The sequence below is a fragment of the Pseudorasbora parva genome, chromosome 24, assembly GCF_024679245.1.
Source record: "Pseudorasbora parva isolate DD20220531a chromosome 24, ASM2467924v1, whole genome shotgun sequence".
NCBI classification, from domain to species: Eukaryota; Metazoa; Chordata; class Actinopteri; order Cypriniformes; family Gobionidae; genus Pseudorasbora; species Pseudorasbora parva.
In genome coordinates this window covers 9939839-9967293 of record NC_090195.1, presented here as the reverse complement: position 1 = coordinate 9967293, position 27455 = coordinate 9939839, and the positions used below count along the sequence as shown (strand labels likewise).

General features: G+C 38.0%; 1 protein-coding gene across 1 annotated transcript in view; it reads right to left on the bottom strand.

Annotated features, from left to right (window-relative positions):
- Positions 1-9076: 9076 nt before the first annotated feature.
- Positions 9077-27455, bottom strand: part of col11a1a (collagen, type XI, alpha 1a) — a 119583-nt gene continuing 101204 nt past the window's right edge. The window contains exons 50-69 of the mRNA XM_067434472.1: positions 27378-27431; positions 27191-27244; positions 26545-26598; positions 25755-25862; positions 25607-25660; positions 25438-25491; positions 24625-24678; positions 21220-21273; positions 20669-20776; positions 18489-18542; positions 18301-18354; positions 16256-16363; positions 15378-15431; positions 14075-14110; positions 13930-13983; positions 13604-13850; positions 13012-13124; positions 11534-11602; positions 9920-10153; positions 9077-9830 (exon numbers count right to left, since the gene is read on the bottom strand). Coding sequence (XP_067290573.1) covers positions 9684-9830; positions 9920-10153; positions 11534-11602; positions 13012-13124; positions 13604-13850; positions 13930-13983; positions 14075-14110; positions 15378-15431; positions 16256-16363; positions 18301-18354; positions 18489-18542; positions 20669-20776; positions 21220-21273; positions 24625-24678; positions 25438-25491; positions 25607-25660; positions 25755-25862; positions 26545-26598; positions 27191-27244; positions 27378-27431 — 1764 coding nt within the window. The 3' untranslated portion in view covers positions 9077-9683. The remainder of the gene's footprint in view (positions 9831-9919; positions 10154-11533; positions 11603-13011; positions 13125-13603; positions 13851-13929; positions 13984-14074; positions 14111-15377; positions 15432-16255; positions 16364-18300; positions 18355-18488; positions 18543-20668; positions 20777-21219; positions 21274-24624; positions 24679-25437; positions 25492-25606; positions 25661-25754; positions 25863-26544; positions 26599-27190; positions 27245-27377; positions 27432-27455) is intronic.

Below are 27455 nucleotides of genomic sequence, written 5' to 3'. Positions count from 1 at the left end.
AATTGTAAAACAGTTTCAGTGTTTGGGGATTTTTTCACTTGTTTCAGCTCTGGCTTTGGTTTGAAATAATTTTTGTTGACAGAACAAAATAAATTGGGCTAACTGTCATTATTTTGTCTAACATTTAAGTATCTAAATTTACTAAATTGGCGATGAAAAAAAGTATCGATAGATTGCGTTAGCGTTAAAGGACAACTCCGGTGAGAAATGACCCTAGGGGTAATTAACAGATGGTTACTTAGTAGATCGTTCTCTGGGATGCGTTTTCATGAAAATGCGACGAATGTAAAGAGTTTTATCTCTAAAAACAGATTAGCTTATAACGCTTGTCTATGGGGCAAAGGGTTGGCCTAAAGGAAATTAAATCGCTAGTTAATACCACTAACAAGGCTCAAAATAGCCTCACACTAGGACGGTAGCATAATGAGGGTCCCTACATGCAAACCAAAGGATTGAGAACGTTGTAAGTGTACAAACAGTTTAATAAGAAGATACTTTATAAACACAGTGCGTTACGCGTTCACGGACAGGCGCCATCTTGGAAAACAGTCTCGACTAGTCGATAGGAATTAAGGTTGTGAAATCTAATTACATGGACATTATCATTTGTATTTATTTATTTTCTTTGTTGCGTTCAGTGCTTTCTTCCGGAAACAATGGACCATATGAGATTCAGTCACAGTCACAGTTCATCACTTAGCAGAGCGCTCGTGGCTCTACTCGTCAAGACTTTTTTCCAAGATGGCGCCTGCCCGTAAACAGGTCTTTATAAAGTATCTTCACTCTCAGAAAAAAAGGTACAGTGCTGTCACTGGGGCGGTACCCTAAAGTACAAAAGTGAAAAGGTACATCTTTGTTCCTTACTCACCCCTAAATGGCACATATTAGTACATTAAAAGGTACATATCAGTACTTTAGGAGTGCGTATTAGTACCTTAAATGTATATTAGTACCTTTTCGGTTTTGTACCCTAGGGTACTGCCCCAGTGACAGCAATGTACCTTTTTTATGATTTACCTTTTTACCTTTTTTATGTAAGTGTTCTTATTAAACTGTTTGTACACTTACAAAGTTCTCAATGCTTCGGTTTGCATGTAGGGACCCTCATTATTTCATGTGATTGACAGGTTGTCCCGCCCAAACACGTCATCAGAGAAAAGAAGAGATGTCGAAAAAGATTTATTCACAGCTATTTTGATTAATGATATCATGGGTACTTGTAATGATATTCATTGATAAATCATTTCTAATTACACACAGTAATAAAAGTAAAAAACTATTTCTTGACATGTTCGATTTGAAACTCTCCGGTAGAACTCGACTGTCTAATTGGCACGTGTATCATCCAATCAAAAGATGTGACTGTAATCCCCCACCACCTCGCTCTGCTGGGTGCATGGACACTTGAAGGATGTGGTTTGCCTAATCTGTTCCAAAAGATAAACCATAACTGAGGTGTTTGCCCGTTTCATCTCCGCACTCTGTCAGTAATTACCTGAGCTGTCCAACAATGAAAACGTTCAATTAATTCTTTGCTTGCACTGTCTTCTGCGGCATTATTGTGGAAGGGGGGGGAGGGGGGACACCCACACATCTCTTTTCAGCGGCCGTATGGGACCTGCCTGTCTCTTCTCCGTCTTCTCAAAGGCAGATGAACAAAGATCAAACAGGCTGGCCAATGGCATTAACTTTGAATATTCAAGCTGCATGGGTACAGAGAGATGCCACATAACTGCCAGCCCATAATTCCCTCAAAAGGAACGCTAAGCCTCAAATCATAAAACAGCCACCCTTTTTGAGAAATAAAAAACAGGAGAGTTTCCCCTGCTGTCAGTCAAGGCAATCCTCAAAGAGAAAAGCTAAAAGAAAAGCAGCAGATATTCTGAATTGCTCAACTAAAAGGTATCAGTGCATTAAAAGGCTCTAAAGCTAACTTAACGAGAATTTCAGCATAACTGGGATGTTTAACTACTGCAGTGAGGAAATGAAGCTCTGTGCAGGTAATTAAGTCTGGCTATTAGAAAAAATGCACAAGTGGCGAGGTGTTGTAAAAGCAACACTGATTATGATGGGAAGTACAGCAGGTGGTGTATGGATCTGATGCCATTTACAGAAACATTAGCATTTAACGCCTGGTGGGCTGATGTCATTGTACACGTAACCTTCAGAACTTCATGGCCACTAACATCTCGTCGCTTTGAGAGACATCAGTGTTCTGTATGGTGGTTGGGCTTTATTAGCCTACTGGAGGCCTGACACTGGAATGTAAAAATGAATTTTGAGATATTTCTTTTATACTTGAGGGTATCAGAATTTATAGGCAATTTCACAAACTGTCCAGATCGAGCAAAATGTGTATAAAGGGACAATATGATGAAAACTATTGCAATACTATTGTAAACGAGAACGGGGCTAGTTGTCCCACAATTTATTAACCATGAGGTTTTGAGTAATATCAAAAGTCCCTGAATCTGATTGATAGCCATGGTTTGTTAGGGTAACGTTTTCTTTTCCATGCTTGAGGATGTCACAGCTTTCAGACACTCTCATGCAATAGCTCCGCACACTCGTCATTCTTTAGCTCCACCCACACGATACGCCTCCAGTTTTTTCCCCCGGAAAGACTCGGTACAGCCTTTCTTTCTTTTATAAATATAATAAAACAAAATACTTTTCGGAGAGATGAAGGCTATAAAGGAGATATGAAGGACTGTTTCACCCCTCCTTTAAGAAGTAATTTCACTCTGCGCTGCTCAAGCCTGCAGTCTCCCTCTCAGATACTGAAGCTTTCGCACCTCGATCGCCCCCCGGTGACCGGTCCCAGTATAGCCGCCCCTCTGTGTTTTCTAATGGACGCGAGGCAAAATAACAATAAAATTACACTTTAAATATTTGTTCCCCAAAGTTAATGTCACTGAAGGCAGTTATCATCACGATGATTTCATTTCAAGTGTTCGTTTTTAAAATAAGTTTAGTTTTAGTTAGTTATCTGATGCTATAAAAATGGGGGGTGTGACGTCATGATTGACAGCTGAGACTGACGGCTTCTCTGAGTGAAGTTGTCACTGAGGCACTAACAGACTTTTTTCTGAATTTTTGGGAGCAGATTGGAGCTTTAGCTTTAATTTCTACATTTCCATAACTGTTTATTTCACACCAAGATAATTGTTCTGCATCTGTGAGAGTGTGAGCGGGCTTTTGATATCGCGACTGTACTTCCAGCTCTACTTCCTGCGCTCTACTGCGGAACTCCGGTCCCGAAATCGCTACTGCGCAGACTCGGTCCCGAGATGTCCGCGCCGTGCAGGCCGCCTGAAAGCTTCAAATATGGCAAGCGGAAACGTATGATGTCGAGACGTCCATATTTTTTTACGGTCTATGGTGCAGCTTCAATCTCTTTGAATAGGAAAACTGTTCACCAAGCTTAATGCAACCACTGAAATCAGAAAGCAACTGTAGCATAAATTTTGTTTCTAAGGCTGTGTCCACCAAAGCGTTTTTAGCCAGCTAAAAACGCTAGGTGCTCTGCAGAAAACACCTCGCTGTGAGCGTTTAAAGGGATACTCCACCTTTTCCATATTAAACTGTTATTCCATTAACTGACGAGTTGATACATACCTCTTTCGTCTCAGTGTGTGCACTTAATCGCTCTGCCGCGTGGTGACATTCTGATAACCCCCGACATTTCAGTTTTTCTCCTCCAAAAATCAGCATGATTAAAATGTAATATTAAGTTACTACAACAGACTTTTGTTTTGCTTTGTGTGTGACAAAAAAACAATGCGGTAACACTTTACTTGAAGGGGTGTGCATAAGACTGACATGACACCTTCATAATCATGACATGACACGTGTCATGAATATGAAGGAGTTTTTATGCATCTTTATGACAACTGTCATTAAGTGTCATTCGCTTAATTATGTCATTTTTAATGCAATGATGACATTTCGGAGTTGTCTTTGTTATGACAACTTGACATAAACCAATACATCATAACCTGTCAGTGTCTTTGTCATGACAACTTGACATTACCAAGACAACATAACCTGTCATAAACATGACATAACAGAAACTTACTTAGCTTATAGGGTTAACCTTAAACTGTTATGTGGTTGGTTTTGATGTTGACTGAGGCCATTATAATGTCATACATTTTTTTCAGTGGCACAAGTTTAATTTTTCATTAAAATGCAATTAGGTGTTAATACGCTGTCAAATTATTTTTTAATAACAGCATCATTAATATTTTTCAGTTCACAATGTTTTATTTAATTTTTTAAGTTTCCTCCACCAGCTTCAACAGAAGGTTAGATAATAGACAATTTCAAATGTCTTAAAAATATAAAAAGGAGTTTGAGAAATAAAATCAATCATTTAATTTTTAAGACCTGCCCTCTCACAGAACTGACTCTTAAAAACACAACGCATGAATTTATACACAGGTGACCAGCACCAATTAACGCAAAAAGGGGAAAACACGTACACAAATAATGGCCATTACACAAAATAAACATATATATATCAACATCATATACACACATAAACAAACACAGAAAAATAACACTTTGTCAAATGACTTCACTTTATAAATTATCTTCCGATGTCTAAAAATAAGAGAAATAGTCTTTAGAGCCCCACCCCGGGCTGAACAAGGAATGGTTGTGGCTAGAGCCTAGGCCGGAACATTATATATAGGGCCAACGTTTTCGCCCGAACCCCTTTTGACGGTGCACCAGCACACGAGACTCCACCATAACAAACGGAATGGTAAGAATAAACTCAAACTATTCGTTAAAGAGTGAGCGAAAGTTTAAATAAAGTATATTAAACCCAAAATAACGTTGTTGTGAATTGTTTTTACTTACTGCAAACTAAATTGACATTAAACAGCTAAACAAACTAACCTGACTGAGGCTCTGTCAACAACTGTTACAGCGTACACATTACCAGTGGTGCCACCATAGACATCATAGGTGTATATGTCTATGCCACTCTATCATTTTGAGTTATATTAATAGTTTTTAATGACTCTGTACGATTTCCTCTATGATGCCATATTTCAGGTCAAGCTAAATATTCATGACACTGTTATAAAATAATTTGACAGAGTATTGACACTTAATGACATGTTAATGACAAATTCAACTTGTACCACTGTAGTTTAGGTCAAGAAATATATTCATGACAATGTTATGAAATAATTTGACATAGTATTGACACTTAATGACATGTTAATGACAAATTCAACTTGTACCACTGTAGTTTAGGTCAAGAAATATATTCATGACAATGTTATAAAATATTTTGACAGAGTATTGACACTTAATGACATGTAAATGACAAATTAAATTTATAAAAAAATCATGACATTATAATAGCCTAATGACAGCCAACGTCAAAACCAACCACATGACAGTTTAATAATATTAATAATAATAGTAATAGATTTTATTTATAACGCACTTTTCATTCCGAAGAATCTCAAAGTGCAACAAAGGGAAAAAATAACAATACATGAATAACAAGTAAAAATTACATCTCAACATCATGCCGGACGCTGATGACGCTAGCCTGGTGCAAACTTCAGCCACCATGCAGTTCAAGCCCGAGGGAGACCACCAGTGAGCAGCCGACACCCAGAAGAGAGAGCAGCCGCCGCGAGCAACATCAAATGTCCTTCAAACCAAAACCAACCACAAATTCAAACAAAAACAGAAGAGAAGCGGTGAAAAAACGGCAAACAACGTCCTCTCAGTGGCTGCCAGCAATCAGCAACAGTCCCAATAGTAGCTCTGTTAGACTAGTCACAAACATAAGAAAATATAATAAAATCTAAATTTAATAGTAAAGTTAACATGATTTGTGGGTGGAGAAGCGGCGAACAGACAACGCCAGCATCCTCTCCCCCACGTTGCCTAGCAACTAATGTAATGTAAACCCAAAAAGCTAAGTAGTTTCTTAAATTTGATAATTAACCTGCTATGTCATTTCATGTCTGTTTATGACAGGTTATGTTGTCTTGGTAATGTCAAGTTGTCATGACAAAGACACTGACAGGTTATGATGTATTGGTTTATGTCAAGTTGTCATAACAAAGACAACTCCGAAATGTCATCATTGCATTAAAAATGACATAATTAAGCGAATGACACTTAATGACAGTTGTCATAAACATGCATAAAAACTCCTTCATATTCATGACAAGTGTCATGTCATGATTATGAAGGTGTCATGTCAGTCTTATGCACACCCCTTCAAGTAAAGTGTTACCAACAAGGCTTGTGTAGTTTTGTGTGAGTGTGTGTTTGCCACAGTGAGAATGTTGTATAGGCTCACTCCTTCATTTTTTGCGTATGATCTGCATTGTGTTGGATGTATTGATTTTGACTGAACAAAAATATATGCTCTGAATTATTTTTTTTCCCCATTCATTCCTATGGGTGCCAATTTGTGTCCACTAAGGCTTTTTTTTTTCAATCACTAAACATTGTTGAATCGAGTCAAATTTGTGTGTGTATATATGGCAAACTGGAAAAGTATTCAAGTTTTGTATCGCTCGGATTAAGGAATGTAAAAAAAAAGAAGAACAAAAAAAAAGATTTTGCCCAAATTTGTCTTGAAGGTTCCTTGAGGGTTGAGTGCAATTTTAAGTCTATTTCTGAGAAGTACATAAAAAGTAGACTGAAATTATATTTTATTATTTTTAGTTTAAAAGAAGTATAGGCCTACTAATAGCTCATTCAAATTCGTCTTTTTCATAAAGGTTTGGAATGAACTGAAGGAAAAGCTTTCCAATACAAAAATGCACTGATAAAGTGCAGATACTTGGAAAATGCATTATCATTAGAGTAGTATGTGAAGCAACCAATTTGTTTAGGGTGTCTCCCTAAATTGTAGATATAAGATTTGTGGAAAAAAAGCCTTCAGTGTTTGCCTTGGCTGGATGCACAACGTCTAGCCACCAGAAACAATCCCAAACAAGAGTTGGGATGCCACACTACGACTGCGTGAACTGATTTTTAAGCTTCAAACATGAATATTTGCTTTGGCTCTTGTGCTGTTTAAGAACAAAAACACTCCCACAGGCACATGGTCTTTTATGCATTTTACACTTTAGGTTTGTGAAGTTGACTAAGCATCTATTGTAAGCAACCCATTTTGCTTTTATTCCTTCTATAAAGAGGTTACCAGTCTTTGATTGGTCAGGAGCCTCCAAGACACGTTTTAAGAGTGGATTTCCTCAATTAAAACACTTCTTCCCCGTTAATGTTGACCTATGTTGTATTTTTCAGTCACTGTTACCAAATGCAACACCGTACCTTGTGTATGTGTGTGCATTGAGCACAACCATATTGCCAAAATGGTATGATCCTCGTTTCATAACACCCGCGACGATTCGACCATGAGATCAGTGGTCGAATCCGGTCCTGCATATCGATACATCGAATCTTTGACCATTAGGGTCACCCCATATATATATATATATATATATATATATATATATAAGTAGTTTGAAGTCCTATCATGCAGAAGCGTTCTTGAAGAAACTGAGAAGCTCAAATGGAGCTTCCAGAGGGTCAAATCCTTTGAAAATCTTTTAAAATGCTAAGCAGAGAATGCCTGCCACTAAAGCTCATGGTGAAATGGCAAACTCAAAGTCTTTGCCCAAAGAAAAATATCAAATTGCCATTCCTTTGAAAGTTTGAATAGAGATGTCCAATAATAATGCAGAGAATTCATTGCTGATCTAACCGGTGAGGATACACAGACATCAAACAGCGGATAGAGAGAGCTCTTATTCGAACTATAGTGGCTGAAATGGAGACGAGGCTTTCATATTAAACTCAATGCCTAATGAGACTCCGTGTGTAGGTACCATTAGATTGTGTAGCTTCCAGCGCTCGATTAGGAAAGGAGCCAGAGGGACCTGTATGAAATGAGTATATAAGTTTTTCAAAAGTAAACCCGCTGTTCTCATCCTGTTCTGACATCCCAGATGACCTGCTAATGAGCTTTAATGCATGATAAATGACACGAGGAAGTAATTAAACAACGTGTTACGCATGAGTTGGCTAACATTTATTTTAACCAATTCAACATCTCACTTATTGGCATTAAAGGGATAGTTCACCCAAAAATGAAAACTATTACTCACCCTCAAGTTGTTCCAAACCTGTATGAATTTCTTTCTTCTACTGAACACTATTTTAAAGAATGTTAGTAACCAGACGGTAGACATTGACTTTCATAGGCTAGTATTTTTTCTTCCTATGGAAGAAGTCAATGGCTGCCGTCAAATGTCTGGGTTACCAACATTATTCAAACATCATCTTTTGTGTTCAGCAGAAGTAGTTCATACAGGTTTGGAGTAACTTGAGGGTGAGTAAATGACAGAATGTCCATTTTGGGGTGAACTATCCCTTTAAAATGGCATTTTTGAAACAGAAAGAAGAAACAATAAAACCATCTGACCTGACAAAGCAAACAAACAATTCACACCTCAGTTTCATGGTTGGTTGGAATCCAGTTTTTAATAATGAAATGAACCATAAAAAGCACATTTTAAAACAATTTCTCATTTTAGTTACAAAAATGGGTCACCGAAAAGGCCTTATTATTGCATTCACAGAAGGTTTTGAACAAAAAGAGGCCTAACAGATATGTATTTTTCCCATTAATAATAAAAAAAAAAAAATCCCCACCCAAAATATATAAACTTAACTGTATAACCAAGGTATATACAGGGCACGCCATACTTGCATCAGTATGGTTTTTTTCAAGAGATTGAGGTATACGACCGACCTACAACTGAAAAAAAATCCTAAAACAAACAAATAACAAACAAAAATTAAATTAAAGTGAATGGCAAGATTATTAAACTCAAGCACAGGAGACAACATTAGTTGCGTTGCATGTGCTGTTGAATCTTCCTCTCGAGGCGTCCAGTGAGCTGAATTGCGAGCGACTTTTCGGGATGGTCAATATATACAAAGGACTTACATTACAATTAATAATAGGGAACTGTTTGAATGCTGTCTTTTATTTGCTTAATAATAAGTACACAGTATTCATCCACAAATTTGTATTTATTTATTCAGTTCTATAACTTATAAACGTTCGTGAGGGATTTGGAATTTAAGAGCCAGATGTAATTGTGATACACATGCAAGTTTTGAAAGTGGATTCAGAAACATCAACAATGTACAAAATAATAATTACAGTTTTATTAAAATACATCCTCTTTCTCATAGCACCTCTTTTTTCTATTTTGAACAAGCACCATTGTTGTCATCTTGTTTTTTTTTTTTGTGTAAATCTTTTTTTTATTTTTTTTTTGCATTGCACCGATAGACTCCGGATGAGAGGTCCTTCCTTTCTCCAGCTCGTGGACCTCCCAGGTTCACCGTTTGCCTTGGCTTGACGTTGTCCTTCACCTTTTCGTTCCATAACAGGTTTCATGTCATGTGATCCTTGCCCTACAAGGGCAACAAGTATTTTCCTGGGTAATACATACATAAATGGTAAGACGTGTTCGCTACCCCATTTTTTTAAATTCAGAACTTGCATGTGGCAGGAACGGGCTCGTTGGTTTGATGACGTCAAGGAAAAAAAGTCTCGACTCGTGCGTTAACCCGTCCTACCCTGCCAAGTTATTGGTATGTTTTTTCTTTGTCTGTGTTTTTTAGCCAAGGAAGCAGACTGGACCAACTTCGAATCCAAATTTCTGGTTGGGATCCCCAAAGTCAGCGAACATCACATCGACGATCGGAACCTGATCGATTTTGGGAGTGTTGATCTCCAGAACCGTCTTTCCGTAGCCCTTCCTCACCTGTAGGAAGATAAAAAGACCATCAGAACTGCGTGTTCGCATATTTAGCGGACTGATTGATCGGAACAGATCTGTGGCGGAGGTCTTACCGCACAGCCGTCTGACAGGGCCGTGATGAAGGGGTTGTTGTCATATGACATCTCCTCGTCGTTGGAGCCCAGGAAGCGCAGTGCCTTATCGTAGTTGTCCGTAGTGGCGTCGTGCCAGGCGACCGACTGGTGGCAGTTGTAGGTCAAGTTTTGCCTGGCGGAGGCTGTCAGTAGTTTGAGGAATGTCATCTGGACCATGTTTATAGGATTGCCTTCTGCGTCCACGTACGAAAGCTTGAGGGAGACATCAAAAATCATAGAAAGGTTTCAGGATGTTTATGGATTTATTCATCACCAGCATTTGTACTTGCCCCACCAACTATATTTTCGTATAAATGTTTTTTTTACATGTGGCACAATATTATTATAATTTTTATTCAGCGCTAATCCTTCTTCACAAAAACTAATTAAGATTCTCTGACCTGTTCAAGAAGGCAGATATTATATTTACTTTAATGTTTAATAATTCAAATTTACTACAAAATAGGCATGACGTTTTCAAAAAGGAATTGTTATTTGTTTCCATTCCGGTAACATTTCTGTTTCTGTTACTGTAAGCAAACATGCACAGTAAAAACTCCAAACAAAAGTATAATTAATCCATATATATATATATATATATATATATATATATATATATATATATATATATATATATATATATATATATATATATATATATATATATAATTTTATATATATATAGTGCAGGTTTGTGTAAATTTTATTTATAATCAGCTCTTTTATAAGATTATATAAGATTAGGAAAAGTTTATGAAATATTATCCATATATTTAATGCTAAATTTGATTTTCAAACTTAAAATAATGCAAATGAATGCCCATGCATTTCCCCCGCTGCTGTAGAAATTGAAAATATATAAAACTAGTACGTTTGTATAGTGTTCCTATTTAAATGTTAACTCGTTTTGTGCCACATTTTCATTTTCTTTTTTAAATACTATATGGTATATTGTTTCATTTGTTTAGGTCTGTAATATTTTACTTGGATTTTGATGTATAACCACTTTTGGTGATAAAATAAACCACTGGATATGTCATGAAATAATGAATATACAATAAACATGGTTCATTGATCAGTACTTTTACTCAAGTAAAATTGAATTGAATTGAGTAATATTTCATTAGTGTTTTTTTTATTACCTGAGCACTTGATTTCTGTAAGTGTTAGGTGATAACGTGTGTGTAAGTGATAAAGCAAGTCACTAGAATTCACAGGCACCAATACATGGAAAGATGGAACTCTGAATAATAGAACAACTATTGCTTCAGACAAAATAGAAAACAGTCGGAACAGACACCAGAAGCACAAAGCTGTGCAGCGATGCCTTTATAACTCTCCTCCACTGCATTAAATATAAATGCGGTGTGTGTTTATGTGCACAGTTGTGTGTTTGCTTGGCTCGTTGATGGATCCAGGGCTATGAGACAGCATCTTTTAAAGCTGAGCTCTTACTGGTGTCTGCCCAATGGTTGAGTAAAAAAATAAATAAAAAAAAGCAAGGCAGAACACTCAGGTTCTTTTAGTTTCGAAGGACAAGATGGTGTTTTTCATAAAGGAGTGGATCAAAGAGGGATGAGAAAGTGCACTTACTATTTTGCCACGCTTAAATTCACTGAACCAGGAGCCGGGAACCTCTTTGGGCCATGAAGATAATCTCACCTTAAAGACGACACAAAGAATATACCTGCTGTGTGAATAGTGTGATGTGAAGAGCAAACCTGCTTCAGCAGAAAATGAAATCAAATTAAACCCAGCTATTTTTCATACAGCATCTGTTCCAATGGACATCCAGTCCAGTGTAAAGTTGATCTAATTGTAATGGTCTTTCCCTATTTCCGGTATTAGTGCACAAATAAACATTAAAAAATTTCCTTTCTTTTTTTTTGTGGTAAATTATGGACATTTCGCACCAATCCACTGTCACTGGTGTAATAATATATTTAAATATAAAAATAAATAAATAAAAAATATATTGATCAAATGATTGTCATTTCAGTTTGATTCTCAGATAAAAATAAAAATAATATATATATATATATATATATATATATATATATATATATATATATATATATATATATATAATATATTTAATTATTTTTAAATCTGAGAATCAAACTGAAATGACAATCATTTGATCAATCAACTTGACAGCACTAATATATATATATATATATATATATATATATATATATATATATATAGAGAGAGAGAGAGAGAGAGAGAGAGAGAGAGAGAGAGAGAGAGAGATAGATAGATAGATAGATAGATAGATAGATAGATAGTACTGTCAAATTGATTTTAAAGCTAAAATTGATTTAAATATCACACCGCCAATGACCAACAATCACATTAAGAGAGCATCTCTTTGAACTGACTGCTTGATGCACTTATGTGGTCTTTATGATAAATCTTTTGTATGTGACGAGGGATCATGTCTTATTGGCTTCCTTACGCCACATTCACACGGGGCGTAGGCGTTAATGCTTCCCATTTACTTTTAATGGGTGACATCATCCTTTGCCGAACTGAATTGTGGGTTCCGTCGCGGTGCTTCACTCGCGTTGCAAGCGGCAGAAGTTGAAGAATTCTCAACTTTTCAAGCGCCAACGCAGGCGTCATCCAATCAGATCGCCGTATGCAAATATCCTACAGCAGACGCTAGCCAATTGCGTTCATTACTGCCCCGTGAACCATCCAGACCATAGACCGTTAAAAATCCAGACGCAGCTCCTGGACCACTATGTGATATTCTTCCCGCTGTCGGCGCTTTTTCAGGATTTAATGTACTTAACAGCTTCGTGCACCTGTGCAGTGCGCTGACAACAACTACACGGGCAATCGCACTCGCACATACAACCAAATCGGCATCCATTTCGTCTCACAGACTAGCTGTCATAACAAGGCGCTTTTTTGTGTTGTGTTTTGGTCCAAGCGGCAAGTTAATGTGATTGGCTGTTGTCACTATGACGATCGCGTCAGCACCCAACTTCAGCCACGCCCTCCGTCAAGCGTTAACGCCTACGCCCCGTGTGAATGCGGCGTTAGGGTTTCAGAATCCCACTTACTCCATTTGACTTTTTATCAGGGAAGATGCAGGTCTCGCCTCCCGCTGTGAAGTTGCAGTACACTTTGAAGGAGTCTCCAGAGCATCCCTGGTTGGGATCGATGAAGTATTCACCTGAGGGAGAAAAAAACCCATCATACACCGGGGTCTAGAATGATGACAGATACAGTATACGTCAAGAAATCATTTCGATCATATATGAAGATACCTCCACAGCTTTGTCTAGCTTTTTGCTCATCTCTTCATGAATTCAGCAGTGGAGATGCATTGTGTAAATAAAATAGCAGGCTAATGCGAGTGCGGTAAAACCAACTCTGAAAGGTCAGTGTAAGAGCTGGCATTTTGTAAGCCATGATTTGGGAGGGAGAGGTTAGCTCCCGCTGGAGTCCGCAGAATGCTAAACATCTTCCCAATCAGCCGTCGGCTGCTGCTGCTGTTATTCAAATCCTCCTGAGTGACGGGCTTGGAATTTTAGAAGCACAGCCAATACCTACTGAGTGCCTCGGAATGCGGCGAGTGTTGCATGTTTTTTCGGATTTATCAGTTCAAGACTGTCTCCTTTACCCCCACCCGACCCCACCTTGCTCACTTACCATCTGGGAATTCTGGGTGAGCGAGCTGAAGGTCTTTACAGCTGCGTGCGGGGTTGTTTTGCGTGCCCATGGGGTACTTCATACGTTCAATGTCCTGCTTGAGATTATTCAAAGAGCTGAAGATGTCCTCCATGCCCTCTCCGTAGTCCAGCACGGTGCCCGCCTCGTCCGCTTGCATGTCGACAGAGCGACGGGACTTCTTGGGCATGTGCATAGGCAGAGGCTGGATGATCTCACCAGGAGGACCCTACGGAATGAGAAAATGAGTGCGTGTCTTGCATTTTATATAGTAAAATTCTCCTTGAAGCATGCAAAAGTTCACTTACAGGAGGACCAGGTGGTCCGACCGTGCCAGTGTCTCCCTTCTGACCAGCGGGACCCTGCAGGAAGATGATTTAAAAATCATAAGCGCATTTTCTAACATTAATATAACAAGCCAAACTAATTGATCAGCGATAAAGCGGTACTTACAGTCGAACCCTTGGATCCCTTCGGCCCTTGTGGACCCTAAAAATGGAAAAGCATTCTGTGAAAACCGACTTACAAAATAGAATTAATTAAATTGAGCTTGAAAAATACAGTTAACATTACAATTTGTGTAGAATTTTAGAAAACTGAACAAGATATTTTTTTATTTAAATAATACTAATATCAGTTCAATGACTACTGTTCAAACACTACTGTTCATAAGCTTGGGGTCTGTAAGGTTTTTAAAGGCCCAATTCACACCAGACACAGGTGTTTTGTCTGATCAGTGTGATACCCCTGTCAGCGTCTGTTGGCGTTGGTCGGGTTTATTTTCACCCAACTGAATATGTTCAATCAGAGTTTGTTGGTGTCTGTGGGTTGTCTGGCTAATCACCAGACCAAGCTTAATCTTTTAAGACTGAACATTGGTCTGGGGAGTCTGGTAACAAGACAAGAAAGTGGCTGGTAAAACATTGAGTAGCTGGTAGATTTTGAAAACCACCAGCCGCAGTGGCCAGTGAACAAAAAAGTTAATTTCCATCCCTGGTCTGTGGGGTTATTTTTCATAGAATTGTAAATCTAATGGCCAACTTGTTAGTGTTTGTCTGTGCGAAGTGAATTGGCCTCAATGTTTCAAGAAGTCTCTCCATAGTTGGATTCTTTTAATTAAAAATACTGCAAAAACAGTAATAATGTGAAATTTTAAATAACCGTTTTCTATTGTAATACATTTTAAAATGTTATTTATTCCAGTGATGAGGATGCTTAATTTTCAGCAACATTACTCCAGTCTTCAGTGTCACATGACTCTTCAGAAATCATTTGATGGTCAAGAAACACTTATTATTGTAATTTTGAAAACAGTTGCACTGCGAGATTCTTTGATGAATAGAAAGAGCATTTATTTTAAATATAATTTTTTTGTAACATTATAAATGTCTTTACTGTCACTTTTAACCAATTTAATCTGTCCTTGGCATTATTATTATTATTTGATGTCAAATGTCAAAACTATGACACCTGTATACATTTAAATAGTGGAAACAGTTAATATTGGCAAGACCTCTGAGGTGGGGCAGACCAAACTACCAATTTTAAAAGGGTGAAAGGCATTAAATGTGTTTAAAACTGATTACTTAGTACATTTTTTTAAGATAATAGCTATCTAACATATCTAATAGTTCTCTCAAAAAACATTGCAATGGTTTAAATAGACAATGTGACTAATTTGCACCTTGGTGCCATGTATAGTTTGACAGTAATGCAACATTGAATGCAAGATGCAAACAATAGAGAAAAGACTCACAGGCAATCCAGGAGGACCAGGTGGACCAAGCGGACCAGCAGCACCACCGATACCCTGCAGTTTAAAGAGCAGATGGTTAGAAAACGGAACTTCATATGTAATTGGATCTATAAGAAAAACATGTAAGGTGCTGGTAAACAGAAACCAACTATGTGAGGAGAATTGTTTTTAAAAAGTAGAAATCTTCTGTAAGCGAGACGAAAACGAGTCTTGCTAATCATATTCCTCGGGTTTGTATTAAACTCTGATCATTACACTTCATTAGAGTCAAGGACTTTTGAGTTAATTCTCAAAAGACAAATGCAGCCTCTGCTACTATACTCCGCAACAGATCGCAAATCTGTCCAGTGGGAAACGTTAGTGAGATGGGATCGTTTTCGATTTTTTCCAAACTCACAGAAGGGGAGAATACAATTTCATTAAGCTAAATCGTAATACGTTTAAAGCTGCATTGCTTTAAAACACTGAGAATGGGAGAATGCAATTTCTAATTGATTATTTAAATCAACTATTAAAAGTTTTCTATATATTTGCTGATTGCATTGCATATGTGTTGCATGGTTTTTACAACAAGGCACAGAAAAACAAACATTTCACAGTCTGACTGTGAAAAAAACGTAATCGCACTGGTGTTTGATGGGAAAGTCTGGTGTAATAGAATTACTGCTGGCTCTGAGAACCTTTCATGACAGCTTCATCCATAACACGATTATGATGATGTACACAGATGCAATAAGTGCAGACGTTATTGTTTCAGTGGGTCGTTACTTTAATTTGCAAGCATTACAGGAGGAGAAGTCCTGATAGGTGCGCTGCTGGAGGTACGACATTTGTTGTGTGGTGGGGTAGAAAGGACAAATAAATCATTAGTGACTCACAGAATCTCCCTTGCTGCCAGCAGAGCCCTGAGGACCAGGCAAACCCCGATCTCCCTTCTCTCCCTGCTCACCGGGCGGTCCGATGAGGCCGATAAGACCGGGGTGACCCTGGAAGAAAAAAGCATATAGAAGATCAGTTGATGGTCAACTTGTATAAAATGTACAAATAATTCATGTATATAAATTTACATTATACTATAGGACCATTCACACCAAGTGCGATAACTATAACGGTATAGTTCTAAAAATCATTCTAAATAGACATGAAAATTCACTATCCGAACTTAAATGGTTGTAATTGAAGAATGCTTTGGAATATAGATGTAATATTGGTCTTGTTTTAATGAAGACATTTGACTTAGATTATTTTACAAGTGAAAAATGTATGAAAAAAAAACAATCTTCTATAACTTTTATTATAAAAATTCTATGAAAATGTACAATGTGAAAATATAATTATTCATATTTTATATCATACATATATATTACGAAACATGTTGGACTTCTGTAGGATAATCAAAGCCAAAAATCTGAACAAGTTGTGTTCCTAATTTTAGGTAGCCTAGAAATCTAGACGCACCCTAGCGGCAGCAAATTTAATCTGCCCGCAAGTGTCGTCTAGGAACTCTCAATACCCTTCTGAGCTGTATTCCTCTAACTCTTGCCGGACCAATCACATCGTGTATAGAGTCGGCGGGCGGGGCCATAACGACGACGGCCGAGTTGCGTTTGCGTGCTTCTAGTAAACACAGAAACTGGCGAACGGCGGCGGTCTTTCGAATCAGCTTTGACTGCGATTAAGAGTTAAGCTTTTCTCTGAGAAAAGAACAAAGAACGGCACTGAAGTCATTCTGAAAAAGGGAAGATGTGTTCGGAGTTTTGTTGACTGGATACGGTGAATGTTTAATCTATCAACAAGCTCTGTTTCACCTATGTTGCTCTGGTTGATTGTAGCGCTATCCTATCGTGTGCAGAGGGAGTTTGAAAGACAACCGTTTATCCCGCCCCTCGGATTGAGCCCTGTCAATGGTGAGTTTCCAGACCAAACATCTTGATGTGGGTCTAGCTTGTCAGGCTAAATTTTAGGTAGATATCTTAAAAAATTGGGTTTTGGTAAAATTTAGTTTAGAAGCAGTACCAAACTTTTCCCCCAAGCTCCATTACTGACCCTAAAAGGCTGCTTCCATTTTACATATATGATTTGAGTTAACTCAACCATATATTTTCATAATTTTCATACAATTTATGAAGTAGATATCCTATTCAGAATTAGTATGGGCAGTCTGGCTTCTAATAAACCTAAAAAGAGCTCACTGCCACATCCCAAATGGAGAATCTATCCTTTTTTCTTTATATTTTAAACATTCTTAGACCTTTTTTTCTCATAAAATTAAATACATGTTATTTTTTGAACACAAACTGAGGTTTCTACCAATTTTTCATGATTTCTTGTGTTTATCATTATTTCAGAATAAAGGTCTGAACACGCCTTTTGAGGCTTAATTATTGATTTTCAAAATATATTACAGAGGAGCAGTAGTCACCAAATATAAAAACTAGAGATTGTAAGCTTTCAAATGATATATAGTTTGTGAGGATTAATTTAGGTTTTGTATAGGATTTTACTATTTTTAATATGTAACGGCTGTGTGCCCGGTGGTGATGCTTAAGGGGTATGAAAACTAAAATGTACATTTTTTTAAAAAAATAACTGGAAAAACCAACAAATAACTCAACTGAACTGCACAATATGTTATATACAAAATTATTTAAATAAATACAAAATAAATATATTTTTTTACCCCAACTTGTGACAAAAAGAAAGGATTCCATAATACATAAAAAAGGTTTAAAAAACATCACTTCTTTATATTATACTGAAACTTTATTCTATATATTATACTGAAACATATATTATGTGAAACTTTTCCTCTGGCTTCCTGGAGTGACCTAGGTCTAGTCTTTATCTTTGACCTTGAGCCTCTTTGAAATGTAAGACACTACATTAATAAAAATGGCAGGAAAAGAAATAGAATGTCACTCACCTTCTCACCCTTAGAGCCGGGGTCTCCTTTCAGGCCAGGGAGACCAGGAGGTCCCTAAATATCAGAGAACCAACAGTGAGAATTCAATTTGCGCACATATACCCACATGTACACGCACACACAGAAAAGAGAAAGGATAAAAGGTTGACAGAAAGAACGAGCAAAGGGAATTGGGTCTCTCCTCTTACCATTGGTCCAGGAGGGCCGTCTTGTCCAGGAGCACCAGGAAGTCCTTGTTCACCCTGTAAAAATCCATCCAATTATAAAAGCCATTATTGCATTGTTTTTTGCTTATGGTCTGCTATTGATTTACTCTGGGCTGGACAGTGATTAATAGCCCAGATACTAAAAAGTATTATCAAATAGACAAGAAATAGATAAAGACTATACAAGAGAAAGATATAGATGGGTGATTTATTATTCAGTGAGGTATTTCATATAGTTTTGTTTCTGTGTGTGCGTTCATGTTTTTCTATCCCGGTGGGGACCTAAATTAATATCCCCATTAGAAACATGCTTATAAATCATACAGAATGAGTTTTTTTGAAAATGTGTGGTAATGTGATGGGTAATGTGTGTGTTTAGGCTATTCAGTGGTCACACAAATTATTTGAATACCTAAACGTGTAAACATTTTTACTGTAGCTACAAGTAAAACTTGTAGCAACTTTAAGAACCTGCCAAAGCACCTAGCATTGGCAGTGGTGAGGAGTATTCTGTTAGAACTACTGGGCAAATGCCATGTCACATAATTAATATTCATAAGCAGAGCTGGAGAAACTTTAGAGAAAAGGTCAAGCATCATTTGTCTGAAGATGCCACCTGATTTCATATATATTTGCAATTCGCAACCTCACTGCTAGATGCCGCTAAAATCTACACACTGCACGTTTAAGGATTATGAAATGAGCCGTTTTAAACTATTTGGGGGCCACTGTATTTATATGTTTGCATAATAACTCCTAGGTGACATAGGGACTAGTGATGTTATGTTTGTGAACGAATCGTTCTTTTTGAACGAATCTTTTAGGTGAACGAATCGTTCTCGCTCACGTAGTCTATTGACTCATGTTTCTCGTTCACTGAAATTCCTCCCTCCACCGCAGCGTGGCGCTATTAGCAGCGAGCGCATGCGCAGCTCTGTCGACTGTTTCATTCTGTCAAAGAATGACAAAACCTCAAGTCAATAGCGTTCGAGTATGAGATGTGACGGAGCATTTGATTTGTTGAATTCAGTGAACGAATACGCCCTTTACTGACCAAGAGGCTTTGAGTCTCAGGCTACATTGGTAGGCTACATGTCGTTCGTTCGTGAACGAAATGAACCAGTTGTTGAAGAATACTGATAGCGAACAGCTCAGCTCGTGTAGGTGGCATATTTGCAGCAAAGAAAGAAATGTACACTTTACCACTGTAATGAAAACAGTGTAATAATGCAGGTTGATGGTTAAATGATTACTACAGAGTAAAGTAAAGTGTGTTTGTATTTTATTTTATGTTTGAACCGTTTTCTTCATTACGTTTGAGTCATGTCAGGCACTTCTCTAAAAACTGTAAAACAAATAAAAAATGTGACAGTGGCCTATGGTTTAAAAGATCTCGTGTCACGTCAGTAAATAGCATTCTGAGCTACTAAATGAACTTCACTGACCGAGTTGCTGTTTTGAGTCTGAACGAGAGAGAGATCTCGTTCGTGAACGAACTGGTACTTCTCGTTCGGGAACGAAATGAACCAGCTCTGAACGAGAGAGAGAGAGAGGGATCTCGTTCGTGAACGAACTGGTACTTCTCGTTCGTGAACGAAATGAACCAGCTCTGAACGAGAGAGAGAGAGAGAGAGAGAGAGAGAGAGAGAGAGAGAGAGAGAGAGAGAGAGAGAGAGAGAGGGATCTCGTTCGTGAACGAACTAGGCTACCTCGGTCATTTAGCATGCGTGTCAGTCTCGTTCAGCAATCAGCAGAAAGCGGATGCAAAGCACAGTTATAGACAAACCTCATGTTTATAACCCCATGTTTACCATAACCCCAGATATATGAATGTCTAAATGTCTGACCAAACAATTAAATGTTAATCATGCAAGAAAACATGCTATGGTCATCTGAACCACTTATTTAGACTTATTTTATTTAATGAGTAGATTATGCACATTTTAATAAAGCCAAATCTTTGTAAGTAAATACGTTCGTTGACTTAAGACATTACACATAAAACAATCTTTTTCGTCACCTGCGGTCATATTTATGTAATATTTAAAAGAAATGTTACTGAACGAATCAATGAACGAATCTGAACGAATCCTTTTGGTGAACGAACTGAAAATGAACGACTCTTAAAAGAATCAAAATTTCCACCACTAATAGGGACCCACCACAGGACCGGGGATTCCTCGTAGACCTTCAGGACCAGGCTTTCCAGCGGGACCCTGAGGGCCAACTGGTCCAGTTTTACCTGGTGGACCCTCAGATCCTGCCTCCCCCTAAAGATAAGGAGAACAGAGGATTATATATACTATTTTGTTTTTTTAATGCATAGAATTAGCATGAAATTCTCACTGAAATATCACTGGTAATTAAAGAAAGAAAACCTACTGTATTGTTTTATCAAATGCAGCCTTTCTAATACAAAAACCCAAAAGGTCTAATAATATAATATAAAAAATACTCTTTATAAGGTTACAACTTTACATTACAAATTGCTGCATGTTTCAAATAAGCAATTTCGATAATAAGGGTTCAGTTGATGAACTAAAGCTAAAACAACCTACACACTTCAATCCCACAGTGACAGTCTTTACACATGTATTAACAGTGAGTCACTCTGTCAGAGATGTTCTTTCTCCCATGGCTCACTGTGCTTTAATTATGGCAGTGGAGGCTGCAGTGTGTGCCTGGGTTGAATTGATTTGGAATGATACGTTACCTTGGCGCCCTTCTCTCCTTGTCTGCCTTCAGCTCCAGCAGCCCCTGGGGGTCCCTGCGGACAGAGAAAAGGACGTTGTATTTGAGCATTTTTCTCTGCTTGGCTATAAAACAAATGGGAAAAAGGTCACAGTGAGACATCATGGTATAGCACTTGGGGGAACTTGCTTGATGGCTATTAATGGTCAAATGAAACCATTTGCATTTTTGTGGAGGTCTTTTGTGTGAACATACATTCATTGATATTTGTAGACCGGGGCTTCTTGTCACATTTAACATCCTTAAAACATTGGCTATAGAAAATTTTAAACATTACATCCAGAAAAAAACCTCAAAACAATTCATGATGAAACAGCAAAAATGCAAATGGTAATACACACACACACACACACACACACACACACACACACACACACACGAAAACTTACTCTGCTGTGACATTTATGAAAAATATCCTTGCTCTGGCAGCAGAGTTCAACATAGCAGTTAAAATCGACCTTTATTATTTTAATTTTAGGAGGATGATTAAAAAATAATTTAAGAAGGTTTAGAACTTGCTGTTTGATACCAACATTCTGAAGATACAGAGAACCAAGAGAAAATACACATTTGTGTAATTTAACTTTTGAATTTTAACCTTATAGTTATTAAGATAAAACCTGCTTGACAATTTGCCCTTGCCACTGTATGATTTTCCATATGTAAATTTAGTGAAGAGCAGGAAGAAATCAACTAATGACAGTGAGAAGATTCAAAGATCCAAATTCAATAATTCTCAAGATGGCTAATGGTCTAGGGACTGTCTCACGGGAAGTCCAAGAAATAAACAGAGAGAGAGAGAGAGAGAATAAGTAAGGGAATCTCCATATTCATTTCCAAATGCGGTTGGTAAACTGCTGAGGAGGCAGAACGTCTCTGTGTTTGATGCAAAATAAGCTCCAGCCAGAATTATTGATGCAGGAGACTTAATTCCACGAGATCAGTCTTCCTGTGATCGTCTTCCTCTTGCAGGATTAAAACACCTCTGCTGATGAAATGGCAGTTTCTCCATCCACAATCCCTCAGCCATTGCTCTCCGTGTATGCTGATAGGGTGTATAATTTTCCCACCAAAAGCTCCATCAAGCATATTGGGAAAGCAAGTGGTTTTTCCTCTAGATTTTGTATGAATAATGGATGTGTGTGCACAAAGAGATGCCATAAAGCTTTATGGAGGAATAATGGGATAGCACAGTGTTGCTTGGGCTGACTAATAAAATTCAACCAAGTCTGTTTGCCAAATAGCAGGTTTTAACAGAGGGTTTCTCCAAGGGGTCAAGCAGTTGTTTACACCTGGTATTAACATCTGTCTCAGGTGATCTGGTCAGAAGTGGTACACTTAATACACTATATTGCCAAAACTTTTGGTATGCCTCCATATACACAAGTGCATTCTTAATCCGTAGGGGTTTAATATGGAGTTGGCCCACCATTTGCTATTACAGCTTAAACTCTTCTAGAAAGGCTTTCCATAAGGTTTAGCAGTGTGTTTATGGGAATTTTTCACTGTTCTTCTAGAAGCACATTTGTGAGATCAAGCACTGATGTTGTTCGAGAAGGCCTGACTTGTAGTCTCCGCTATAATTCATCCCGAAGGTGTTCTATCAGATTGAGGTCAGACTTGATGTGCAGGCTAGTCAAGTTTCTCCACACCAAACTCACTCATCCATGTATTTTTGGACCTTGTTTTGTGCACTGGTGCGCAGTCATGTTGAAACAGGAAGGGGGCCATCCAAATTGTCCAAAATGTTTTGGTACACCGAAGTATTAAGAGTTCCTTTCACTGGAACTAAGGGGCCAAGCGCCTGAAAAGCTAAAAAAAAAAAACACCCACACCATAATCCCTCCTCTAACAAACTTTACATCAGTCAGGCATGTACCGTTCTCCTGGCAACCCTCAAACCCAGACTCATCCATCGGATTGCTTTGCTTTGCATTGCACTTGGTGATGTAAGGCTTGGATGCAACTGTTTGGCCATGGAAACCCATTCTATGAAGCTCTCTAAGCACTGTTCTTGAGCTAATCTGAAGGCCACATGAAGTTTGGAGGTCGGCAGCTTTTCACTGTGTGCCTCAGCATGTGCTGACCCCACTTTGCGATTTTACTTGGCCTACCACTTCGTGGCTCGGTTGCTGTTGTTCCTAATTGCTTCCACTGTTATAATACCACTAACAATTGACCGTGGAATATTTAGAAGTGAGAAACATTTCAGGAATGGACTTATTGCACAGGTGGCAACCTATCGCAATAGCGACCCATTCTTTCACAAATGTTTGTAGAAGCGTTTGCATACCTAGGTGCTTGATTTTGTACACCTTTGGCAGTAATTGGAACACCTGAATTCAATGATTTGGAGGGCTATCCCAATACTTTTGGCAATATAGTGTAAATGCAAGGTTCCAAAACATCCCAAACATGTGGCCGCGGTAACGAGCCAGCTACCTACATGTCAATCAACCGTGGCCGAATTACACAAAATAGGTTAACCTGAACTAAAACTAAGGTTAAGAACCTTAAGTTAAATGTTTCATTGTTTTTAAAATTTGTTGTCAAATTAAAATGTTCAATTATATGAATGTGTACATCAATGAAGATCATAAAGGATCTATGATGCAAATGCAGTAAAACTGATCTAATGCAAAAAACAAGATGAAATAATATTTTGTCAGTTCAATAGGATTGCCATGAGAAATGCCTCAATTCAATCTAAAAGTTAACTTTTTTTTTCCTCTGTTCGGAAAAATTAGGAGTTATCTTTGTGACCAGTGAAACAACACTATTTTCTGCGAAGCGATGAGATGTCATTTGGCTGAACAAATTTCTTTTGATGTGGCAGTGGGAGAGGATCTCCAATTTCTGTCCCGAATGTGACGGTTATATTTCCTTTTCCTCTGTAACATCCTTTACACCGCCGTCCCCTCATCACTGTCGCTCAAACAGGCCCAGGATCAATATAACGTCTGGACTGATTTTCTTCTTTCATCCTGAGAGAGATGTAGGACTACAGTGGAGGAAATGAGTTCTGGCTCTGACGCCGTTTAAACGCTGTTTTCGATTTCAGACTGATGATTTAGTATGCACTATTCATCACCCTGTGAAGGACTTTGTTTTTTCTCTTTGCCGTTGAGCAGTACGACCCTGGGTAAAAAACAACTGATCATCCGTCCTGATGAGGACGAGTCTTAAACAAAAACGGTGACTGTTTTACACGAGTCTGAATAATCAATAGCAGTTTTAGTATGCAGGTTCCATTCTTAGTGAGAAAATTTTTCTGCCTCTTCTTTGGAAAAAAACTGATCATTAAAAAATCTATATGCTAAACTGGCACTGCTTAAAGTATAATAGCGATGAAGGCTGTACAACATACTCTTTTGCCAGGAGGTCCTGGTGGGCCAGCTTCTCCAGAAGGACCAGGAGGACCCTAAAATAGAGAAATGAATGAATCAACAACAACAGAATACAACTGAACCAGCCTATTTTAGATAACAAACCTTATGTTTATAAGTAAACTTTTTGTAACTAAACTTTCTTTCTTATGCCTTGCCAACCTTAACTGATTTTGTGAAATTAACTGAACACAATTAAGAAACACTGGAGTTTCAAAAGCACACCAACGTAGGATGGATACAATTTAGCAAAATTATTCAGCTGTGTGATTGATTTGATTCTAAAATGATAAACTTCTAATCAAAGCTGTATGCATTTCTGTGAAAGATTGTTGCCCAAAACAAACCTCCCCTCATTAAACTTTCATAGAACTGTAGCTTATAAATGGGCCTCGCAATAAGACTCTCAAGGCTAGACGTTCACATTTGTAAACCTGGAGATTCAGATACATTGAATTTAATGGTAAATTAACCAATTTCCCTGCTCTGGAAAATCCAAATTACTATAATAAATGTTAATAAGGACTGCAATTTATGGGTTGCCACTGTAGGCTCAGACAATTATATTTGACTTTCGTATATCCAATTACAGTTTATTAATCTATGTGTACTGTATATATACTTATGCAAGAGGAAAACACTGTGCTTTGCAATTCTAATCATTATATTTTGAGTAATTACTGCCTGAATAAAATGACAAAGTATGCAGGAAATTATAAAGGCAGTTTATAAAAAATATATATAAATTATAGTCAAAGGTACAGAATTGCACCTAACTATTGTTAAATACTCACAGGTTGACCAGACTCTCCATCCTCTCCTTTTTCTCCTGGGCCTCCATCTATTCCCTGATAATTTTATATACACAATTTTAGAGAAAAATAAACTTACAATTGACAAAACATGCTTGCTGTGTATTTACCCAGCAAAGACTTAATGATTTAAATGGATTTTGGTACTTACAGCAACACCTGGCTCACCAGGTGGACCAGGGTCTCCAGGAAAACCAACAGGGCCCTATAGTAACAGATTGAAAACAGGATTCTAACATGTCCTGAACAAATATTAGGCTCTACTAAACTAAAAGGAACGTCAGTTGTGTCGAACTTACAGGGTTACCCTTGGGTCCATCATCTCCAGGTGGTCCTTTGGGACCTGGAGGTCCAGCAGCACCAGAGGGACCGGCTTCACCTTTCTCTCCTCTCTCACCTTTTGGGCCCTGCAGAATATATAACAAAGATGAAAGGGCCGAATAAAGAGCCCTGAGGCACTCCATGAACAAAAGCACTCTGAGAACAAAAAGTGCAGCCACGCTCTACATTCTGATATAGCCATTCAAAAGAGTTAATCAACCATTCATGTCAGTATTGACAGCTAGAATTTTGACAAGCTGTACTTCCATCTGTAATTCATATATTCCATTAATAACGAAGTTAACATTTTAGCTTTAGTTGATTTCCCCCAGAGGTCCACTTTAAATATTACTTAAAGTTTTTGTGATAAAAATGTATAGTTTCTGAACAGTAACCAGGCATAATCGACATGTTTATTGCATATCCTGGTGTTCGAAATCCAAGAAGCTGCTTACAGTTTCATTTCAATAAATGGAAGTTGAGAGTATATTTTTCATGCACACCTTTATTCCAAAAGTTCAAGTGAAATTTGATTCCTCATGATATGACCCCTTAAAGTTAACTGACAACAGTGTGAGTAATGTCACTGTAACAAGGTATTCTTTGCATGATGAGAGAAGGACCTTTATTGGAATCATTCTAGCAATTTAGCGACTCACTTATGTGGCCACTTAATTCAAGACAATCAATAAAGCCTGAAAAGCTTACAGGAAGTGATTACCCGCACCATCACACAGATCTCTCATGACTCATGACAACTTAACTCACCCCAGGTCCAGGCTCGCCAGGAGGTCCAGGGTTGCCAGCTTCTCCTTGTTCACCCTGTGAAGGATATCACTAGTTATAAGCTATAGATAGCACCATACCATATGATTGTGCTCTAGAATGTTGAGGTCCATTCAACTTGAAAAACGCCAGCAGAGCTACCTGTCCTAGGTGTATCATTGTCAATTAATTTCCTAGTACGTCATCTTCCATGCTTTGAAATCGTTTGAAGATCGGAGATACCAAGAAGGAATATGTCACGTTTGACTTTTGAGTAAAAAAAATTGATCTAAATAAAGCTGCATTATGTTTATTAGCAGCAGCTTACATGAACTAGTCTGGGCTGTAGTGGACATAACACTCAAATGCTAATGGATGGAACATCATGGTGACCTGTTACATATTCTAAATTCATCCCCACAGCCAGCCAAAGCATTAAATATTGATGGGCTGCAGACCTGCCAAACAGCAGTGAAATGGAGGGGTATTATCAGAACTGCAATAATGTAGGTATTAATTGTTTTGTTATAGTTATCCAGACAAAGTATGACACTAATAATAATTTAATGAAGTCTTTAAAAGAGACTTGAAATAGGTCTGTGGACCCCATATTTTTGGGAATAAACACTGGAGCTAGGAATACTCTTACCTTCTCACCCACGGATCCCATTCCTCCTATTCCACCAGGAGGACCTTGTGGTCCCTGCAATTAAAGAAGTCAATTTGTTAAGAGATATAGGTGAAAACCATTAACGCTAAAGCAATTTCGTTAAAGTGGTGTAATTTAATGGATTTGCTGATTGGATAAAATGTTCAATGTTGAGAGATGCTCTTACATCAGCACCAGGAGGGCCTTGAGGACCTCTGGGACCAGGCGGGCCAGGGGGACCCTGTGGAGCAACAAGAAGAGACAA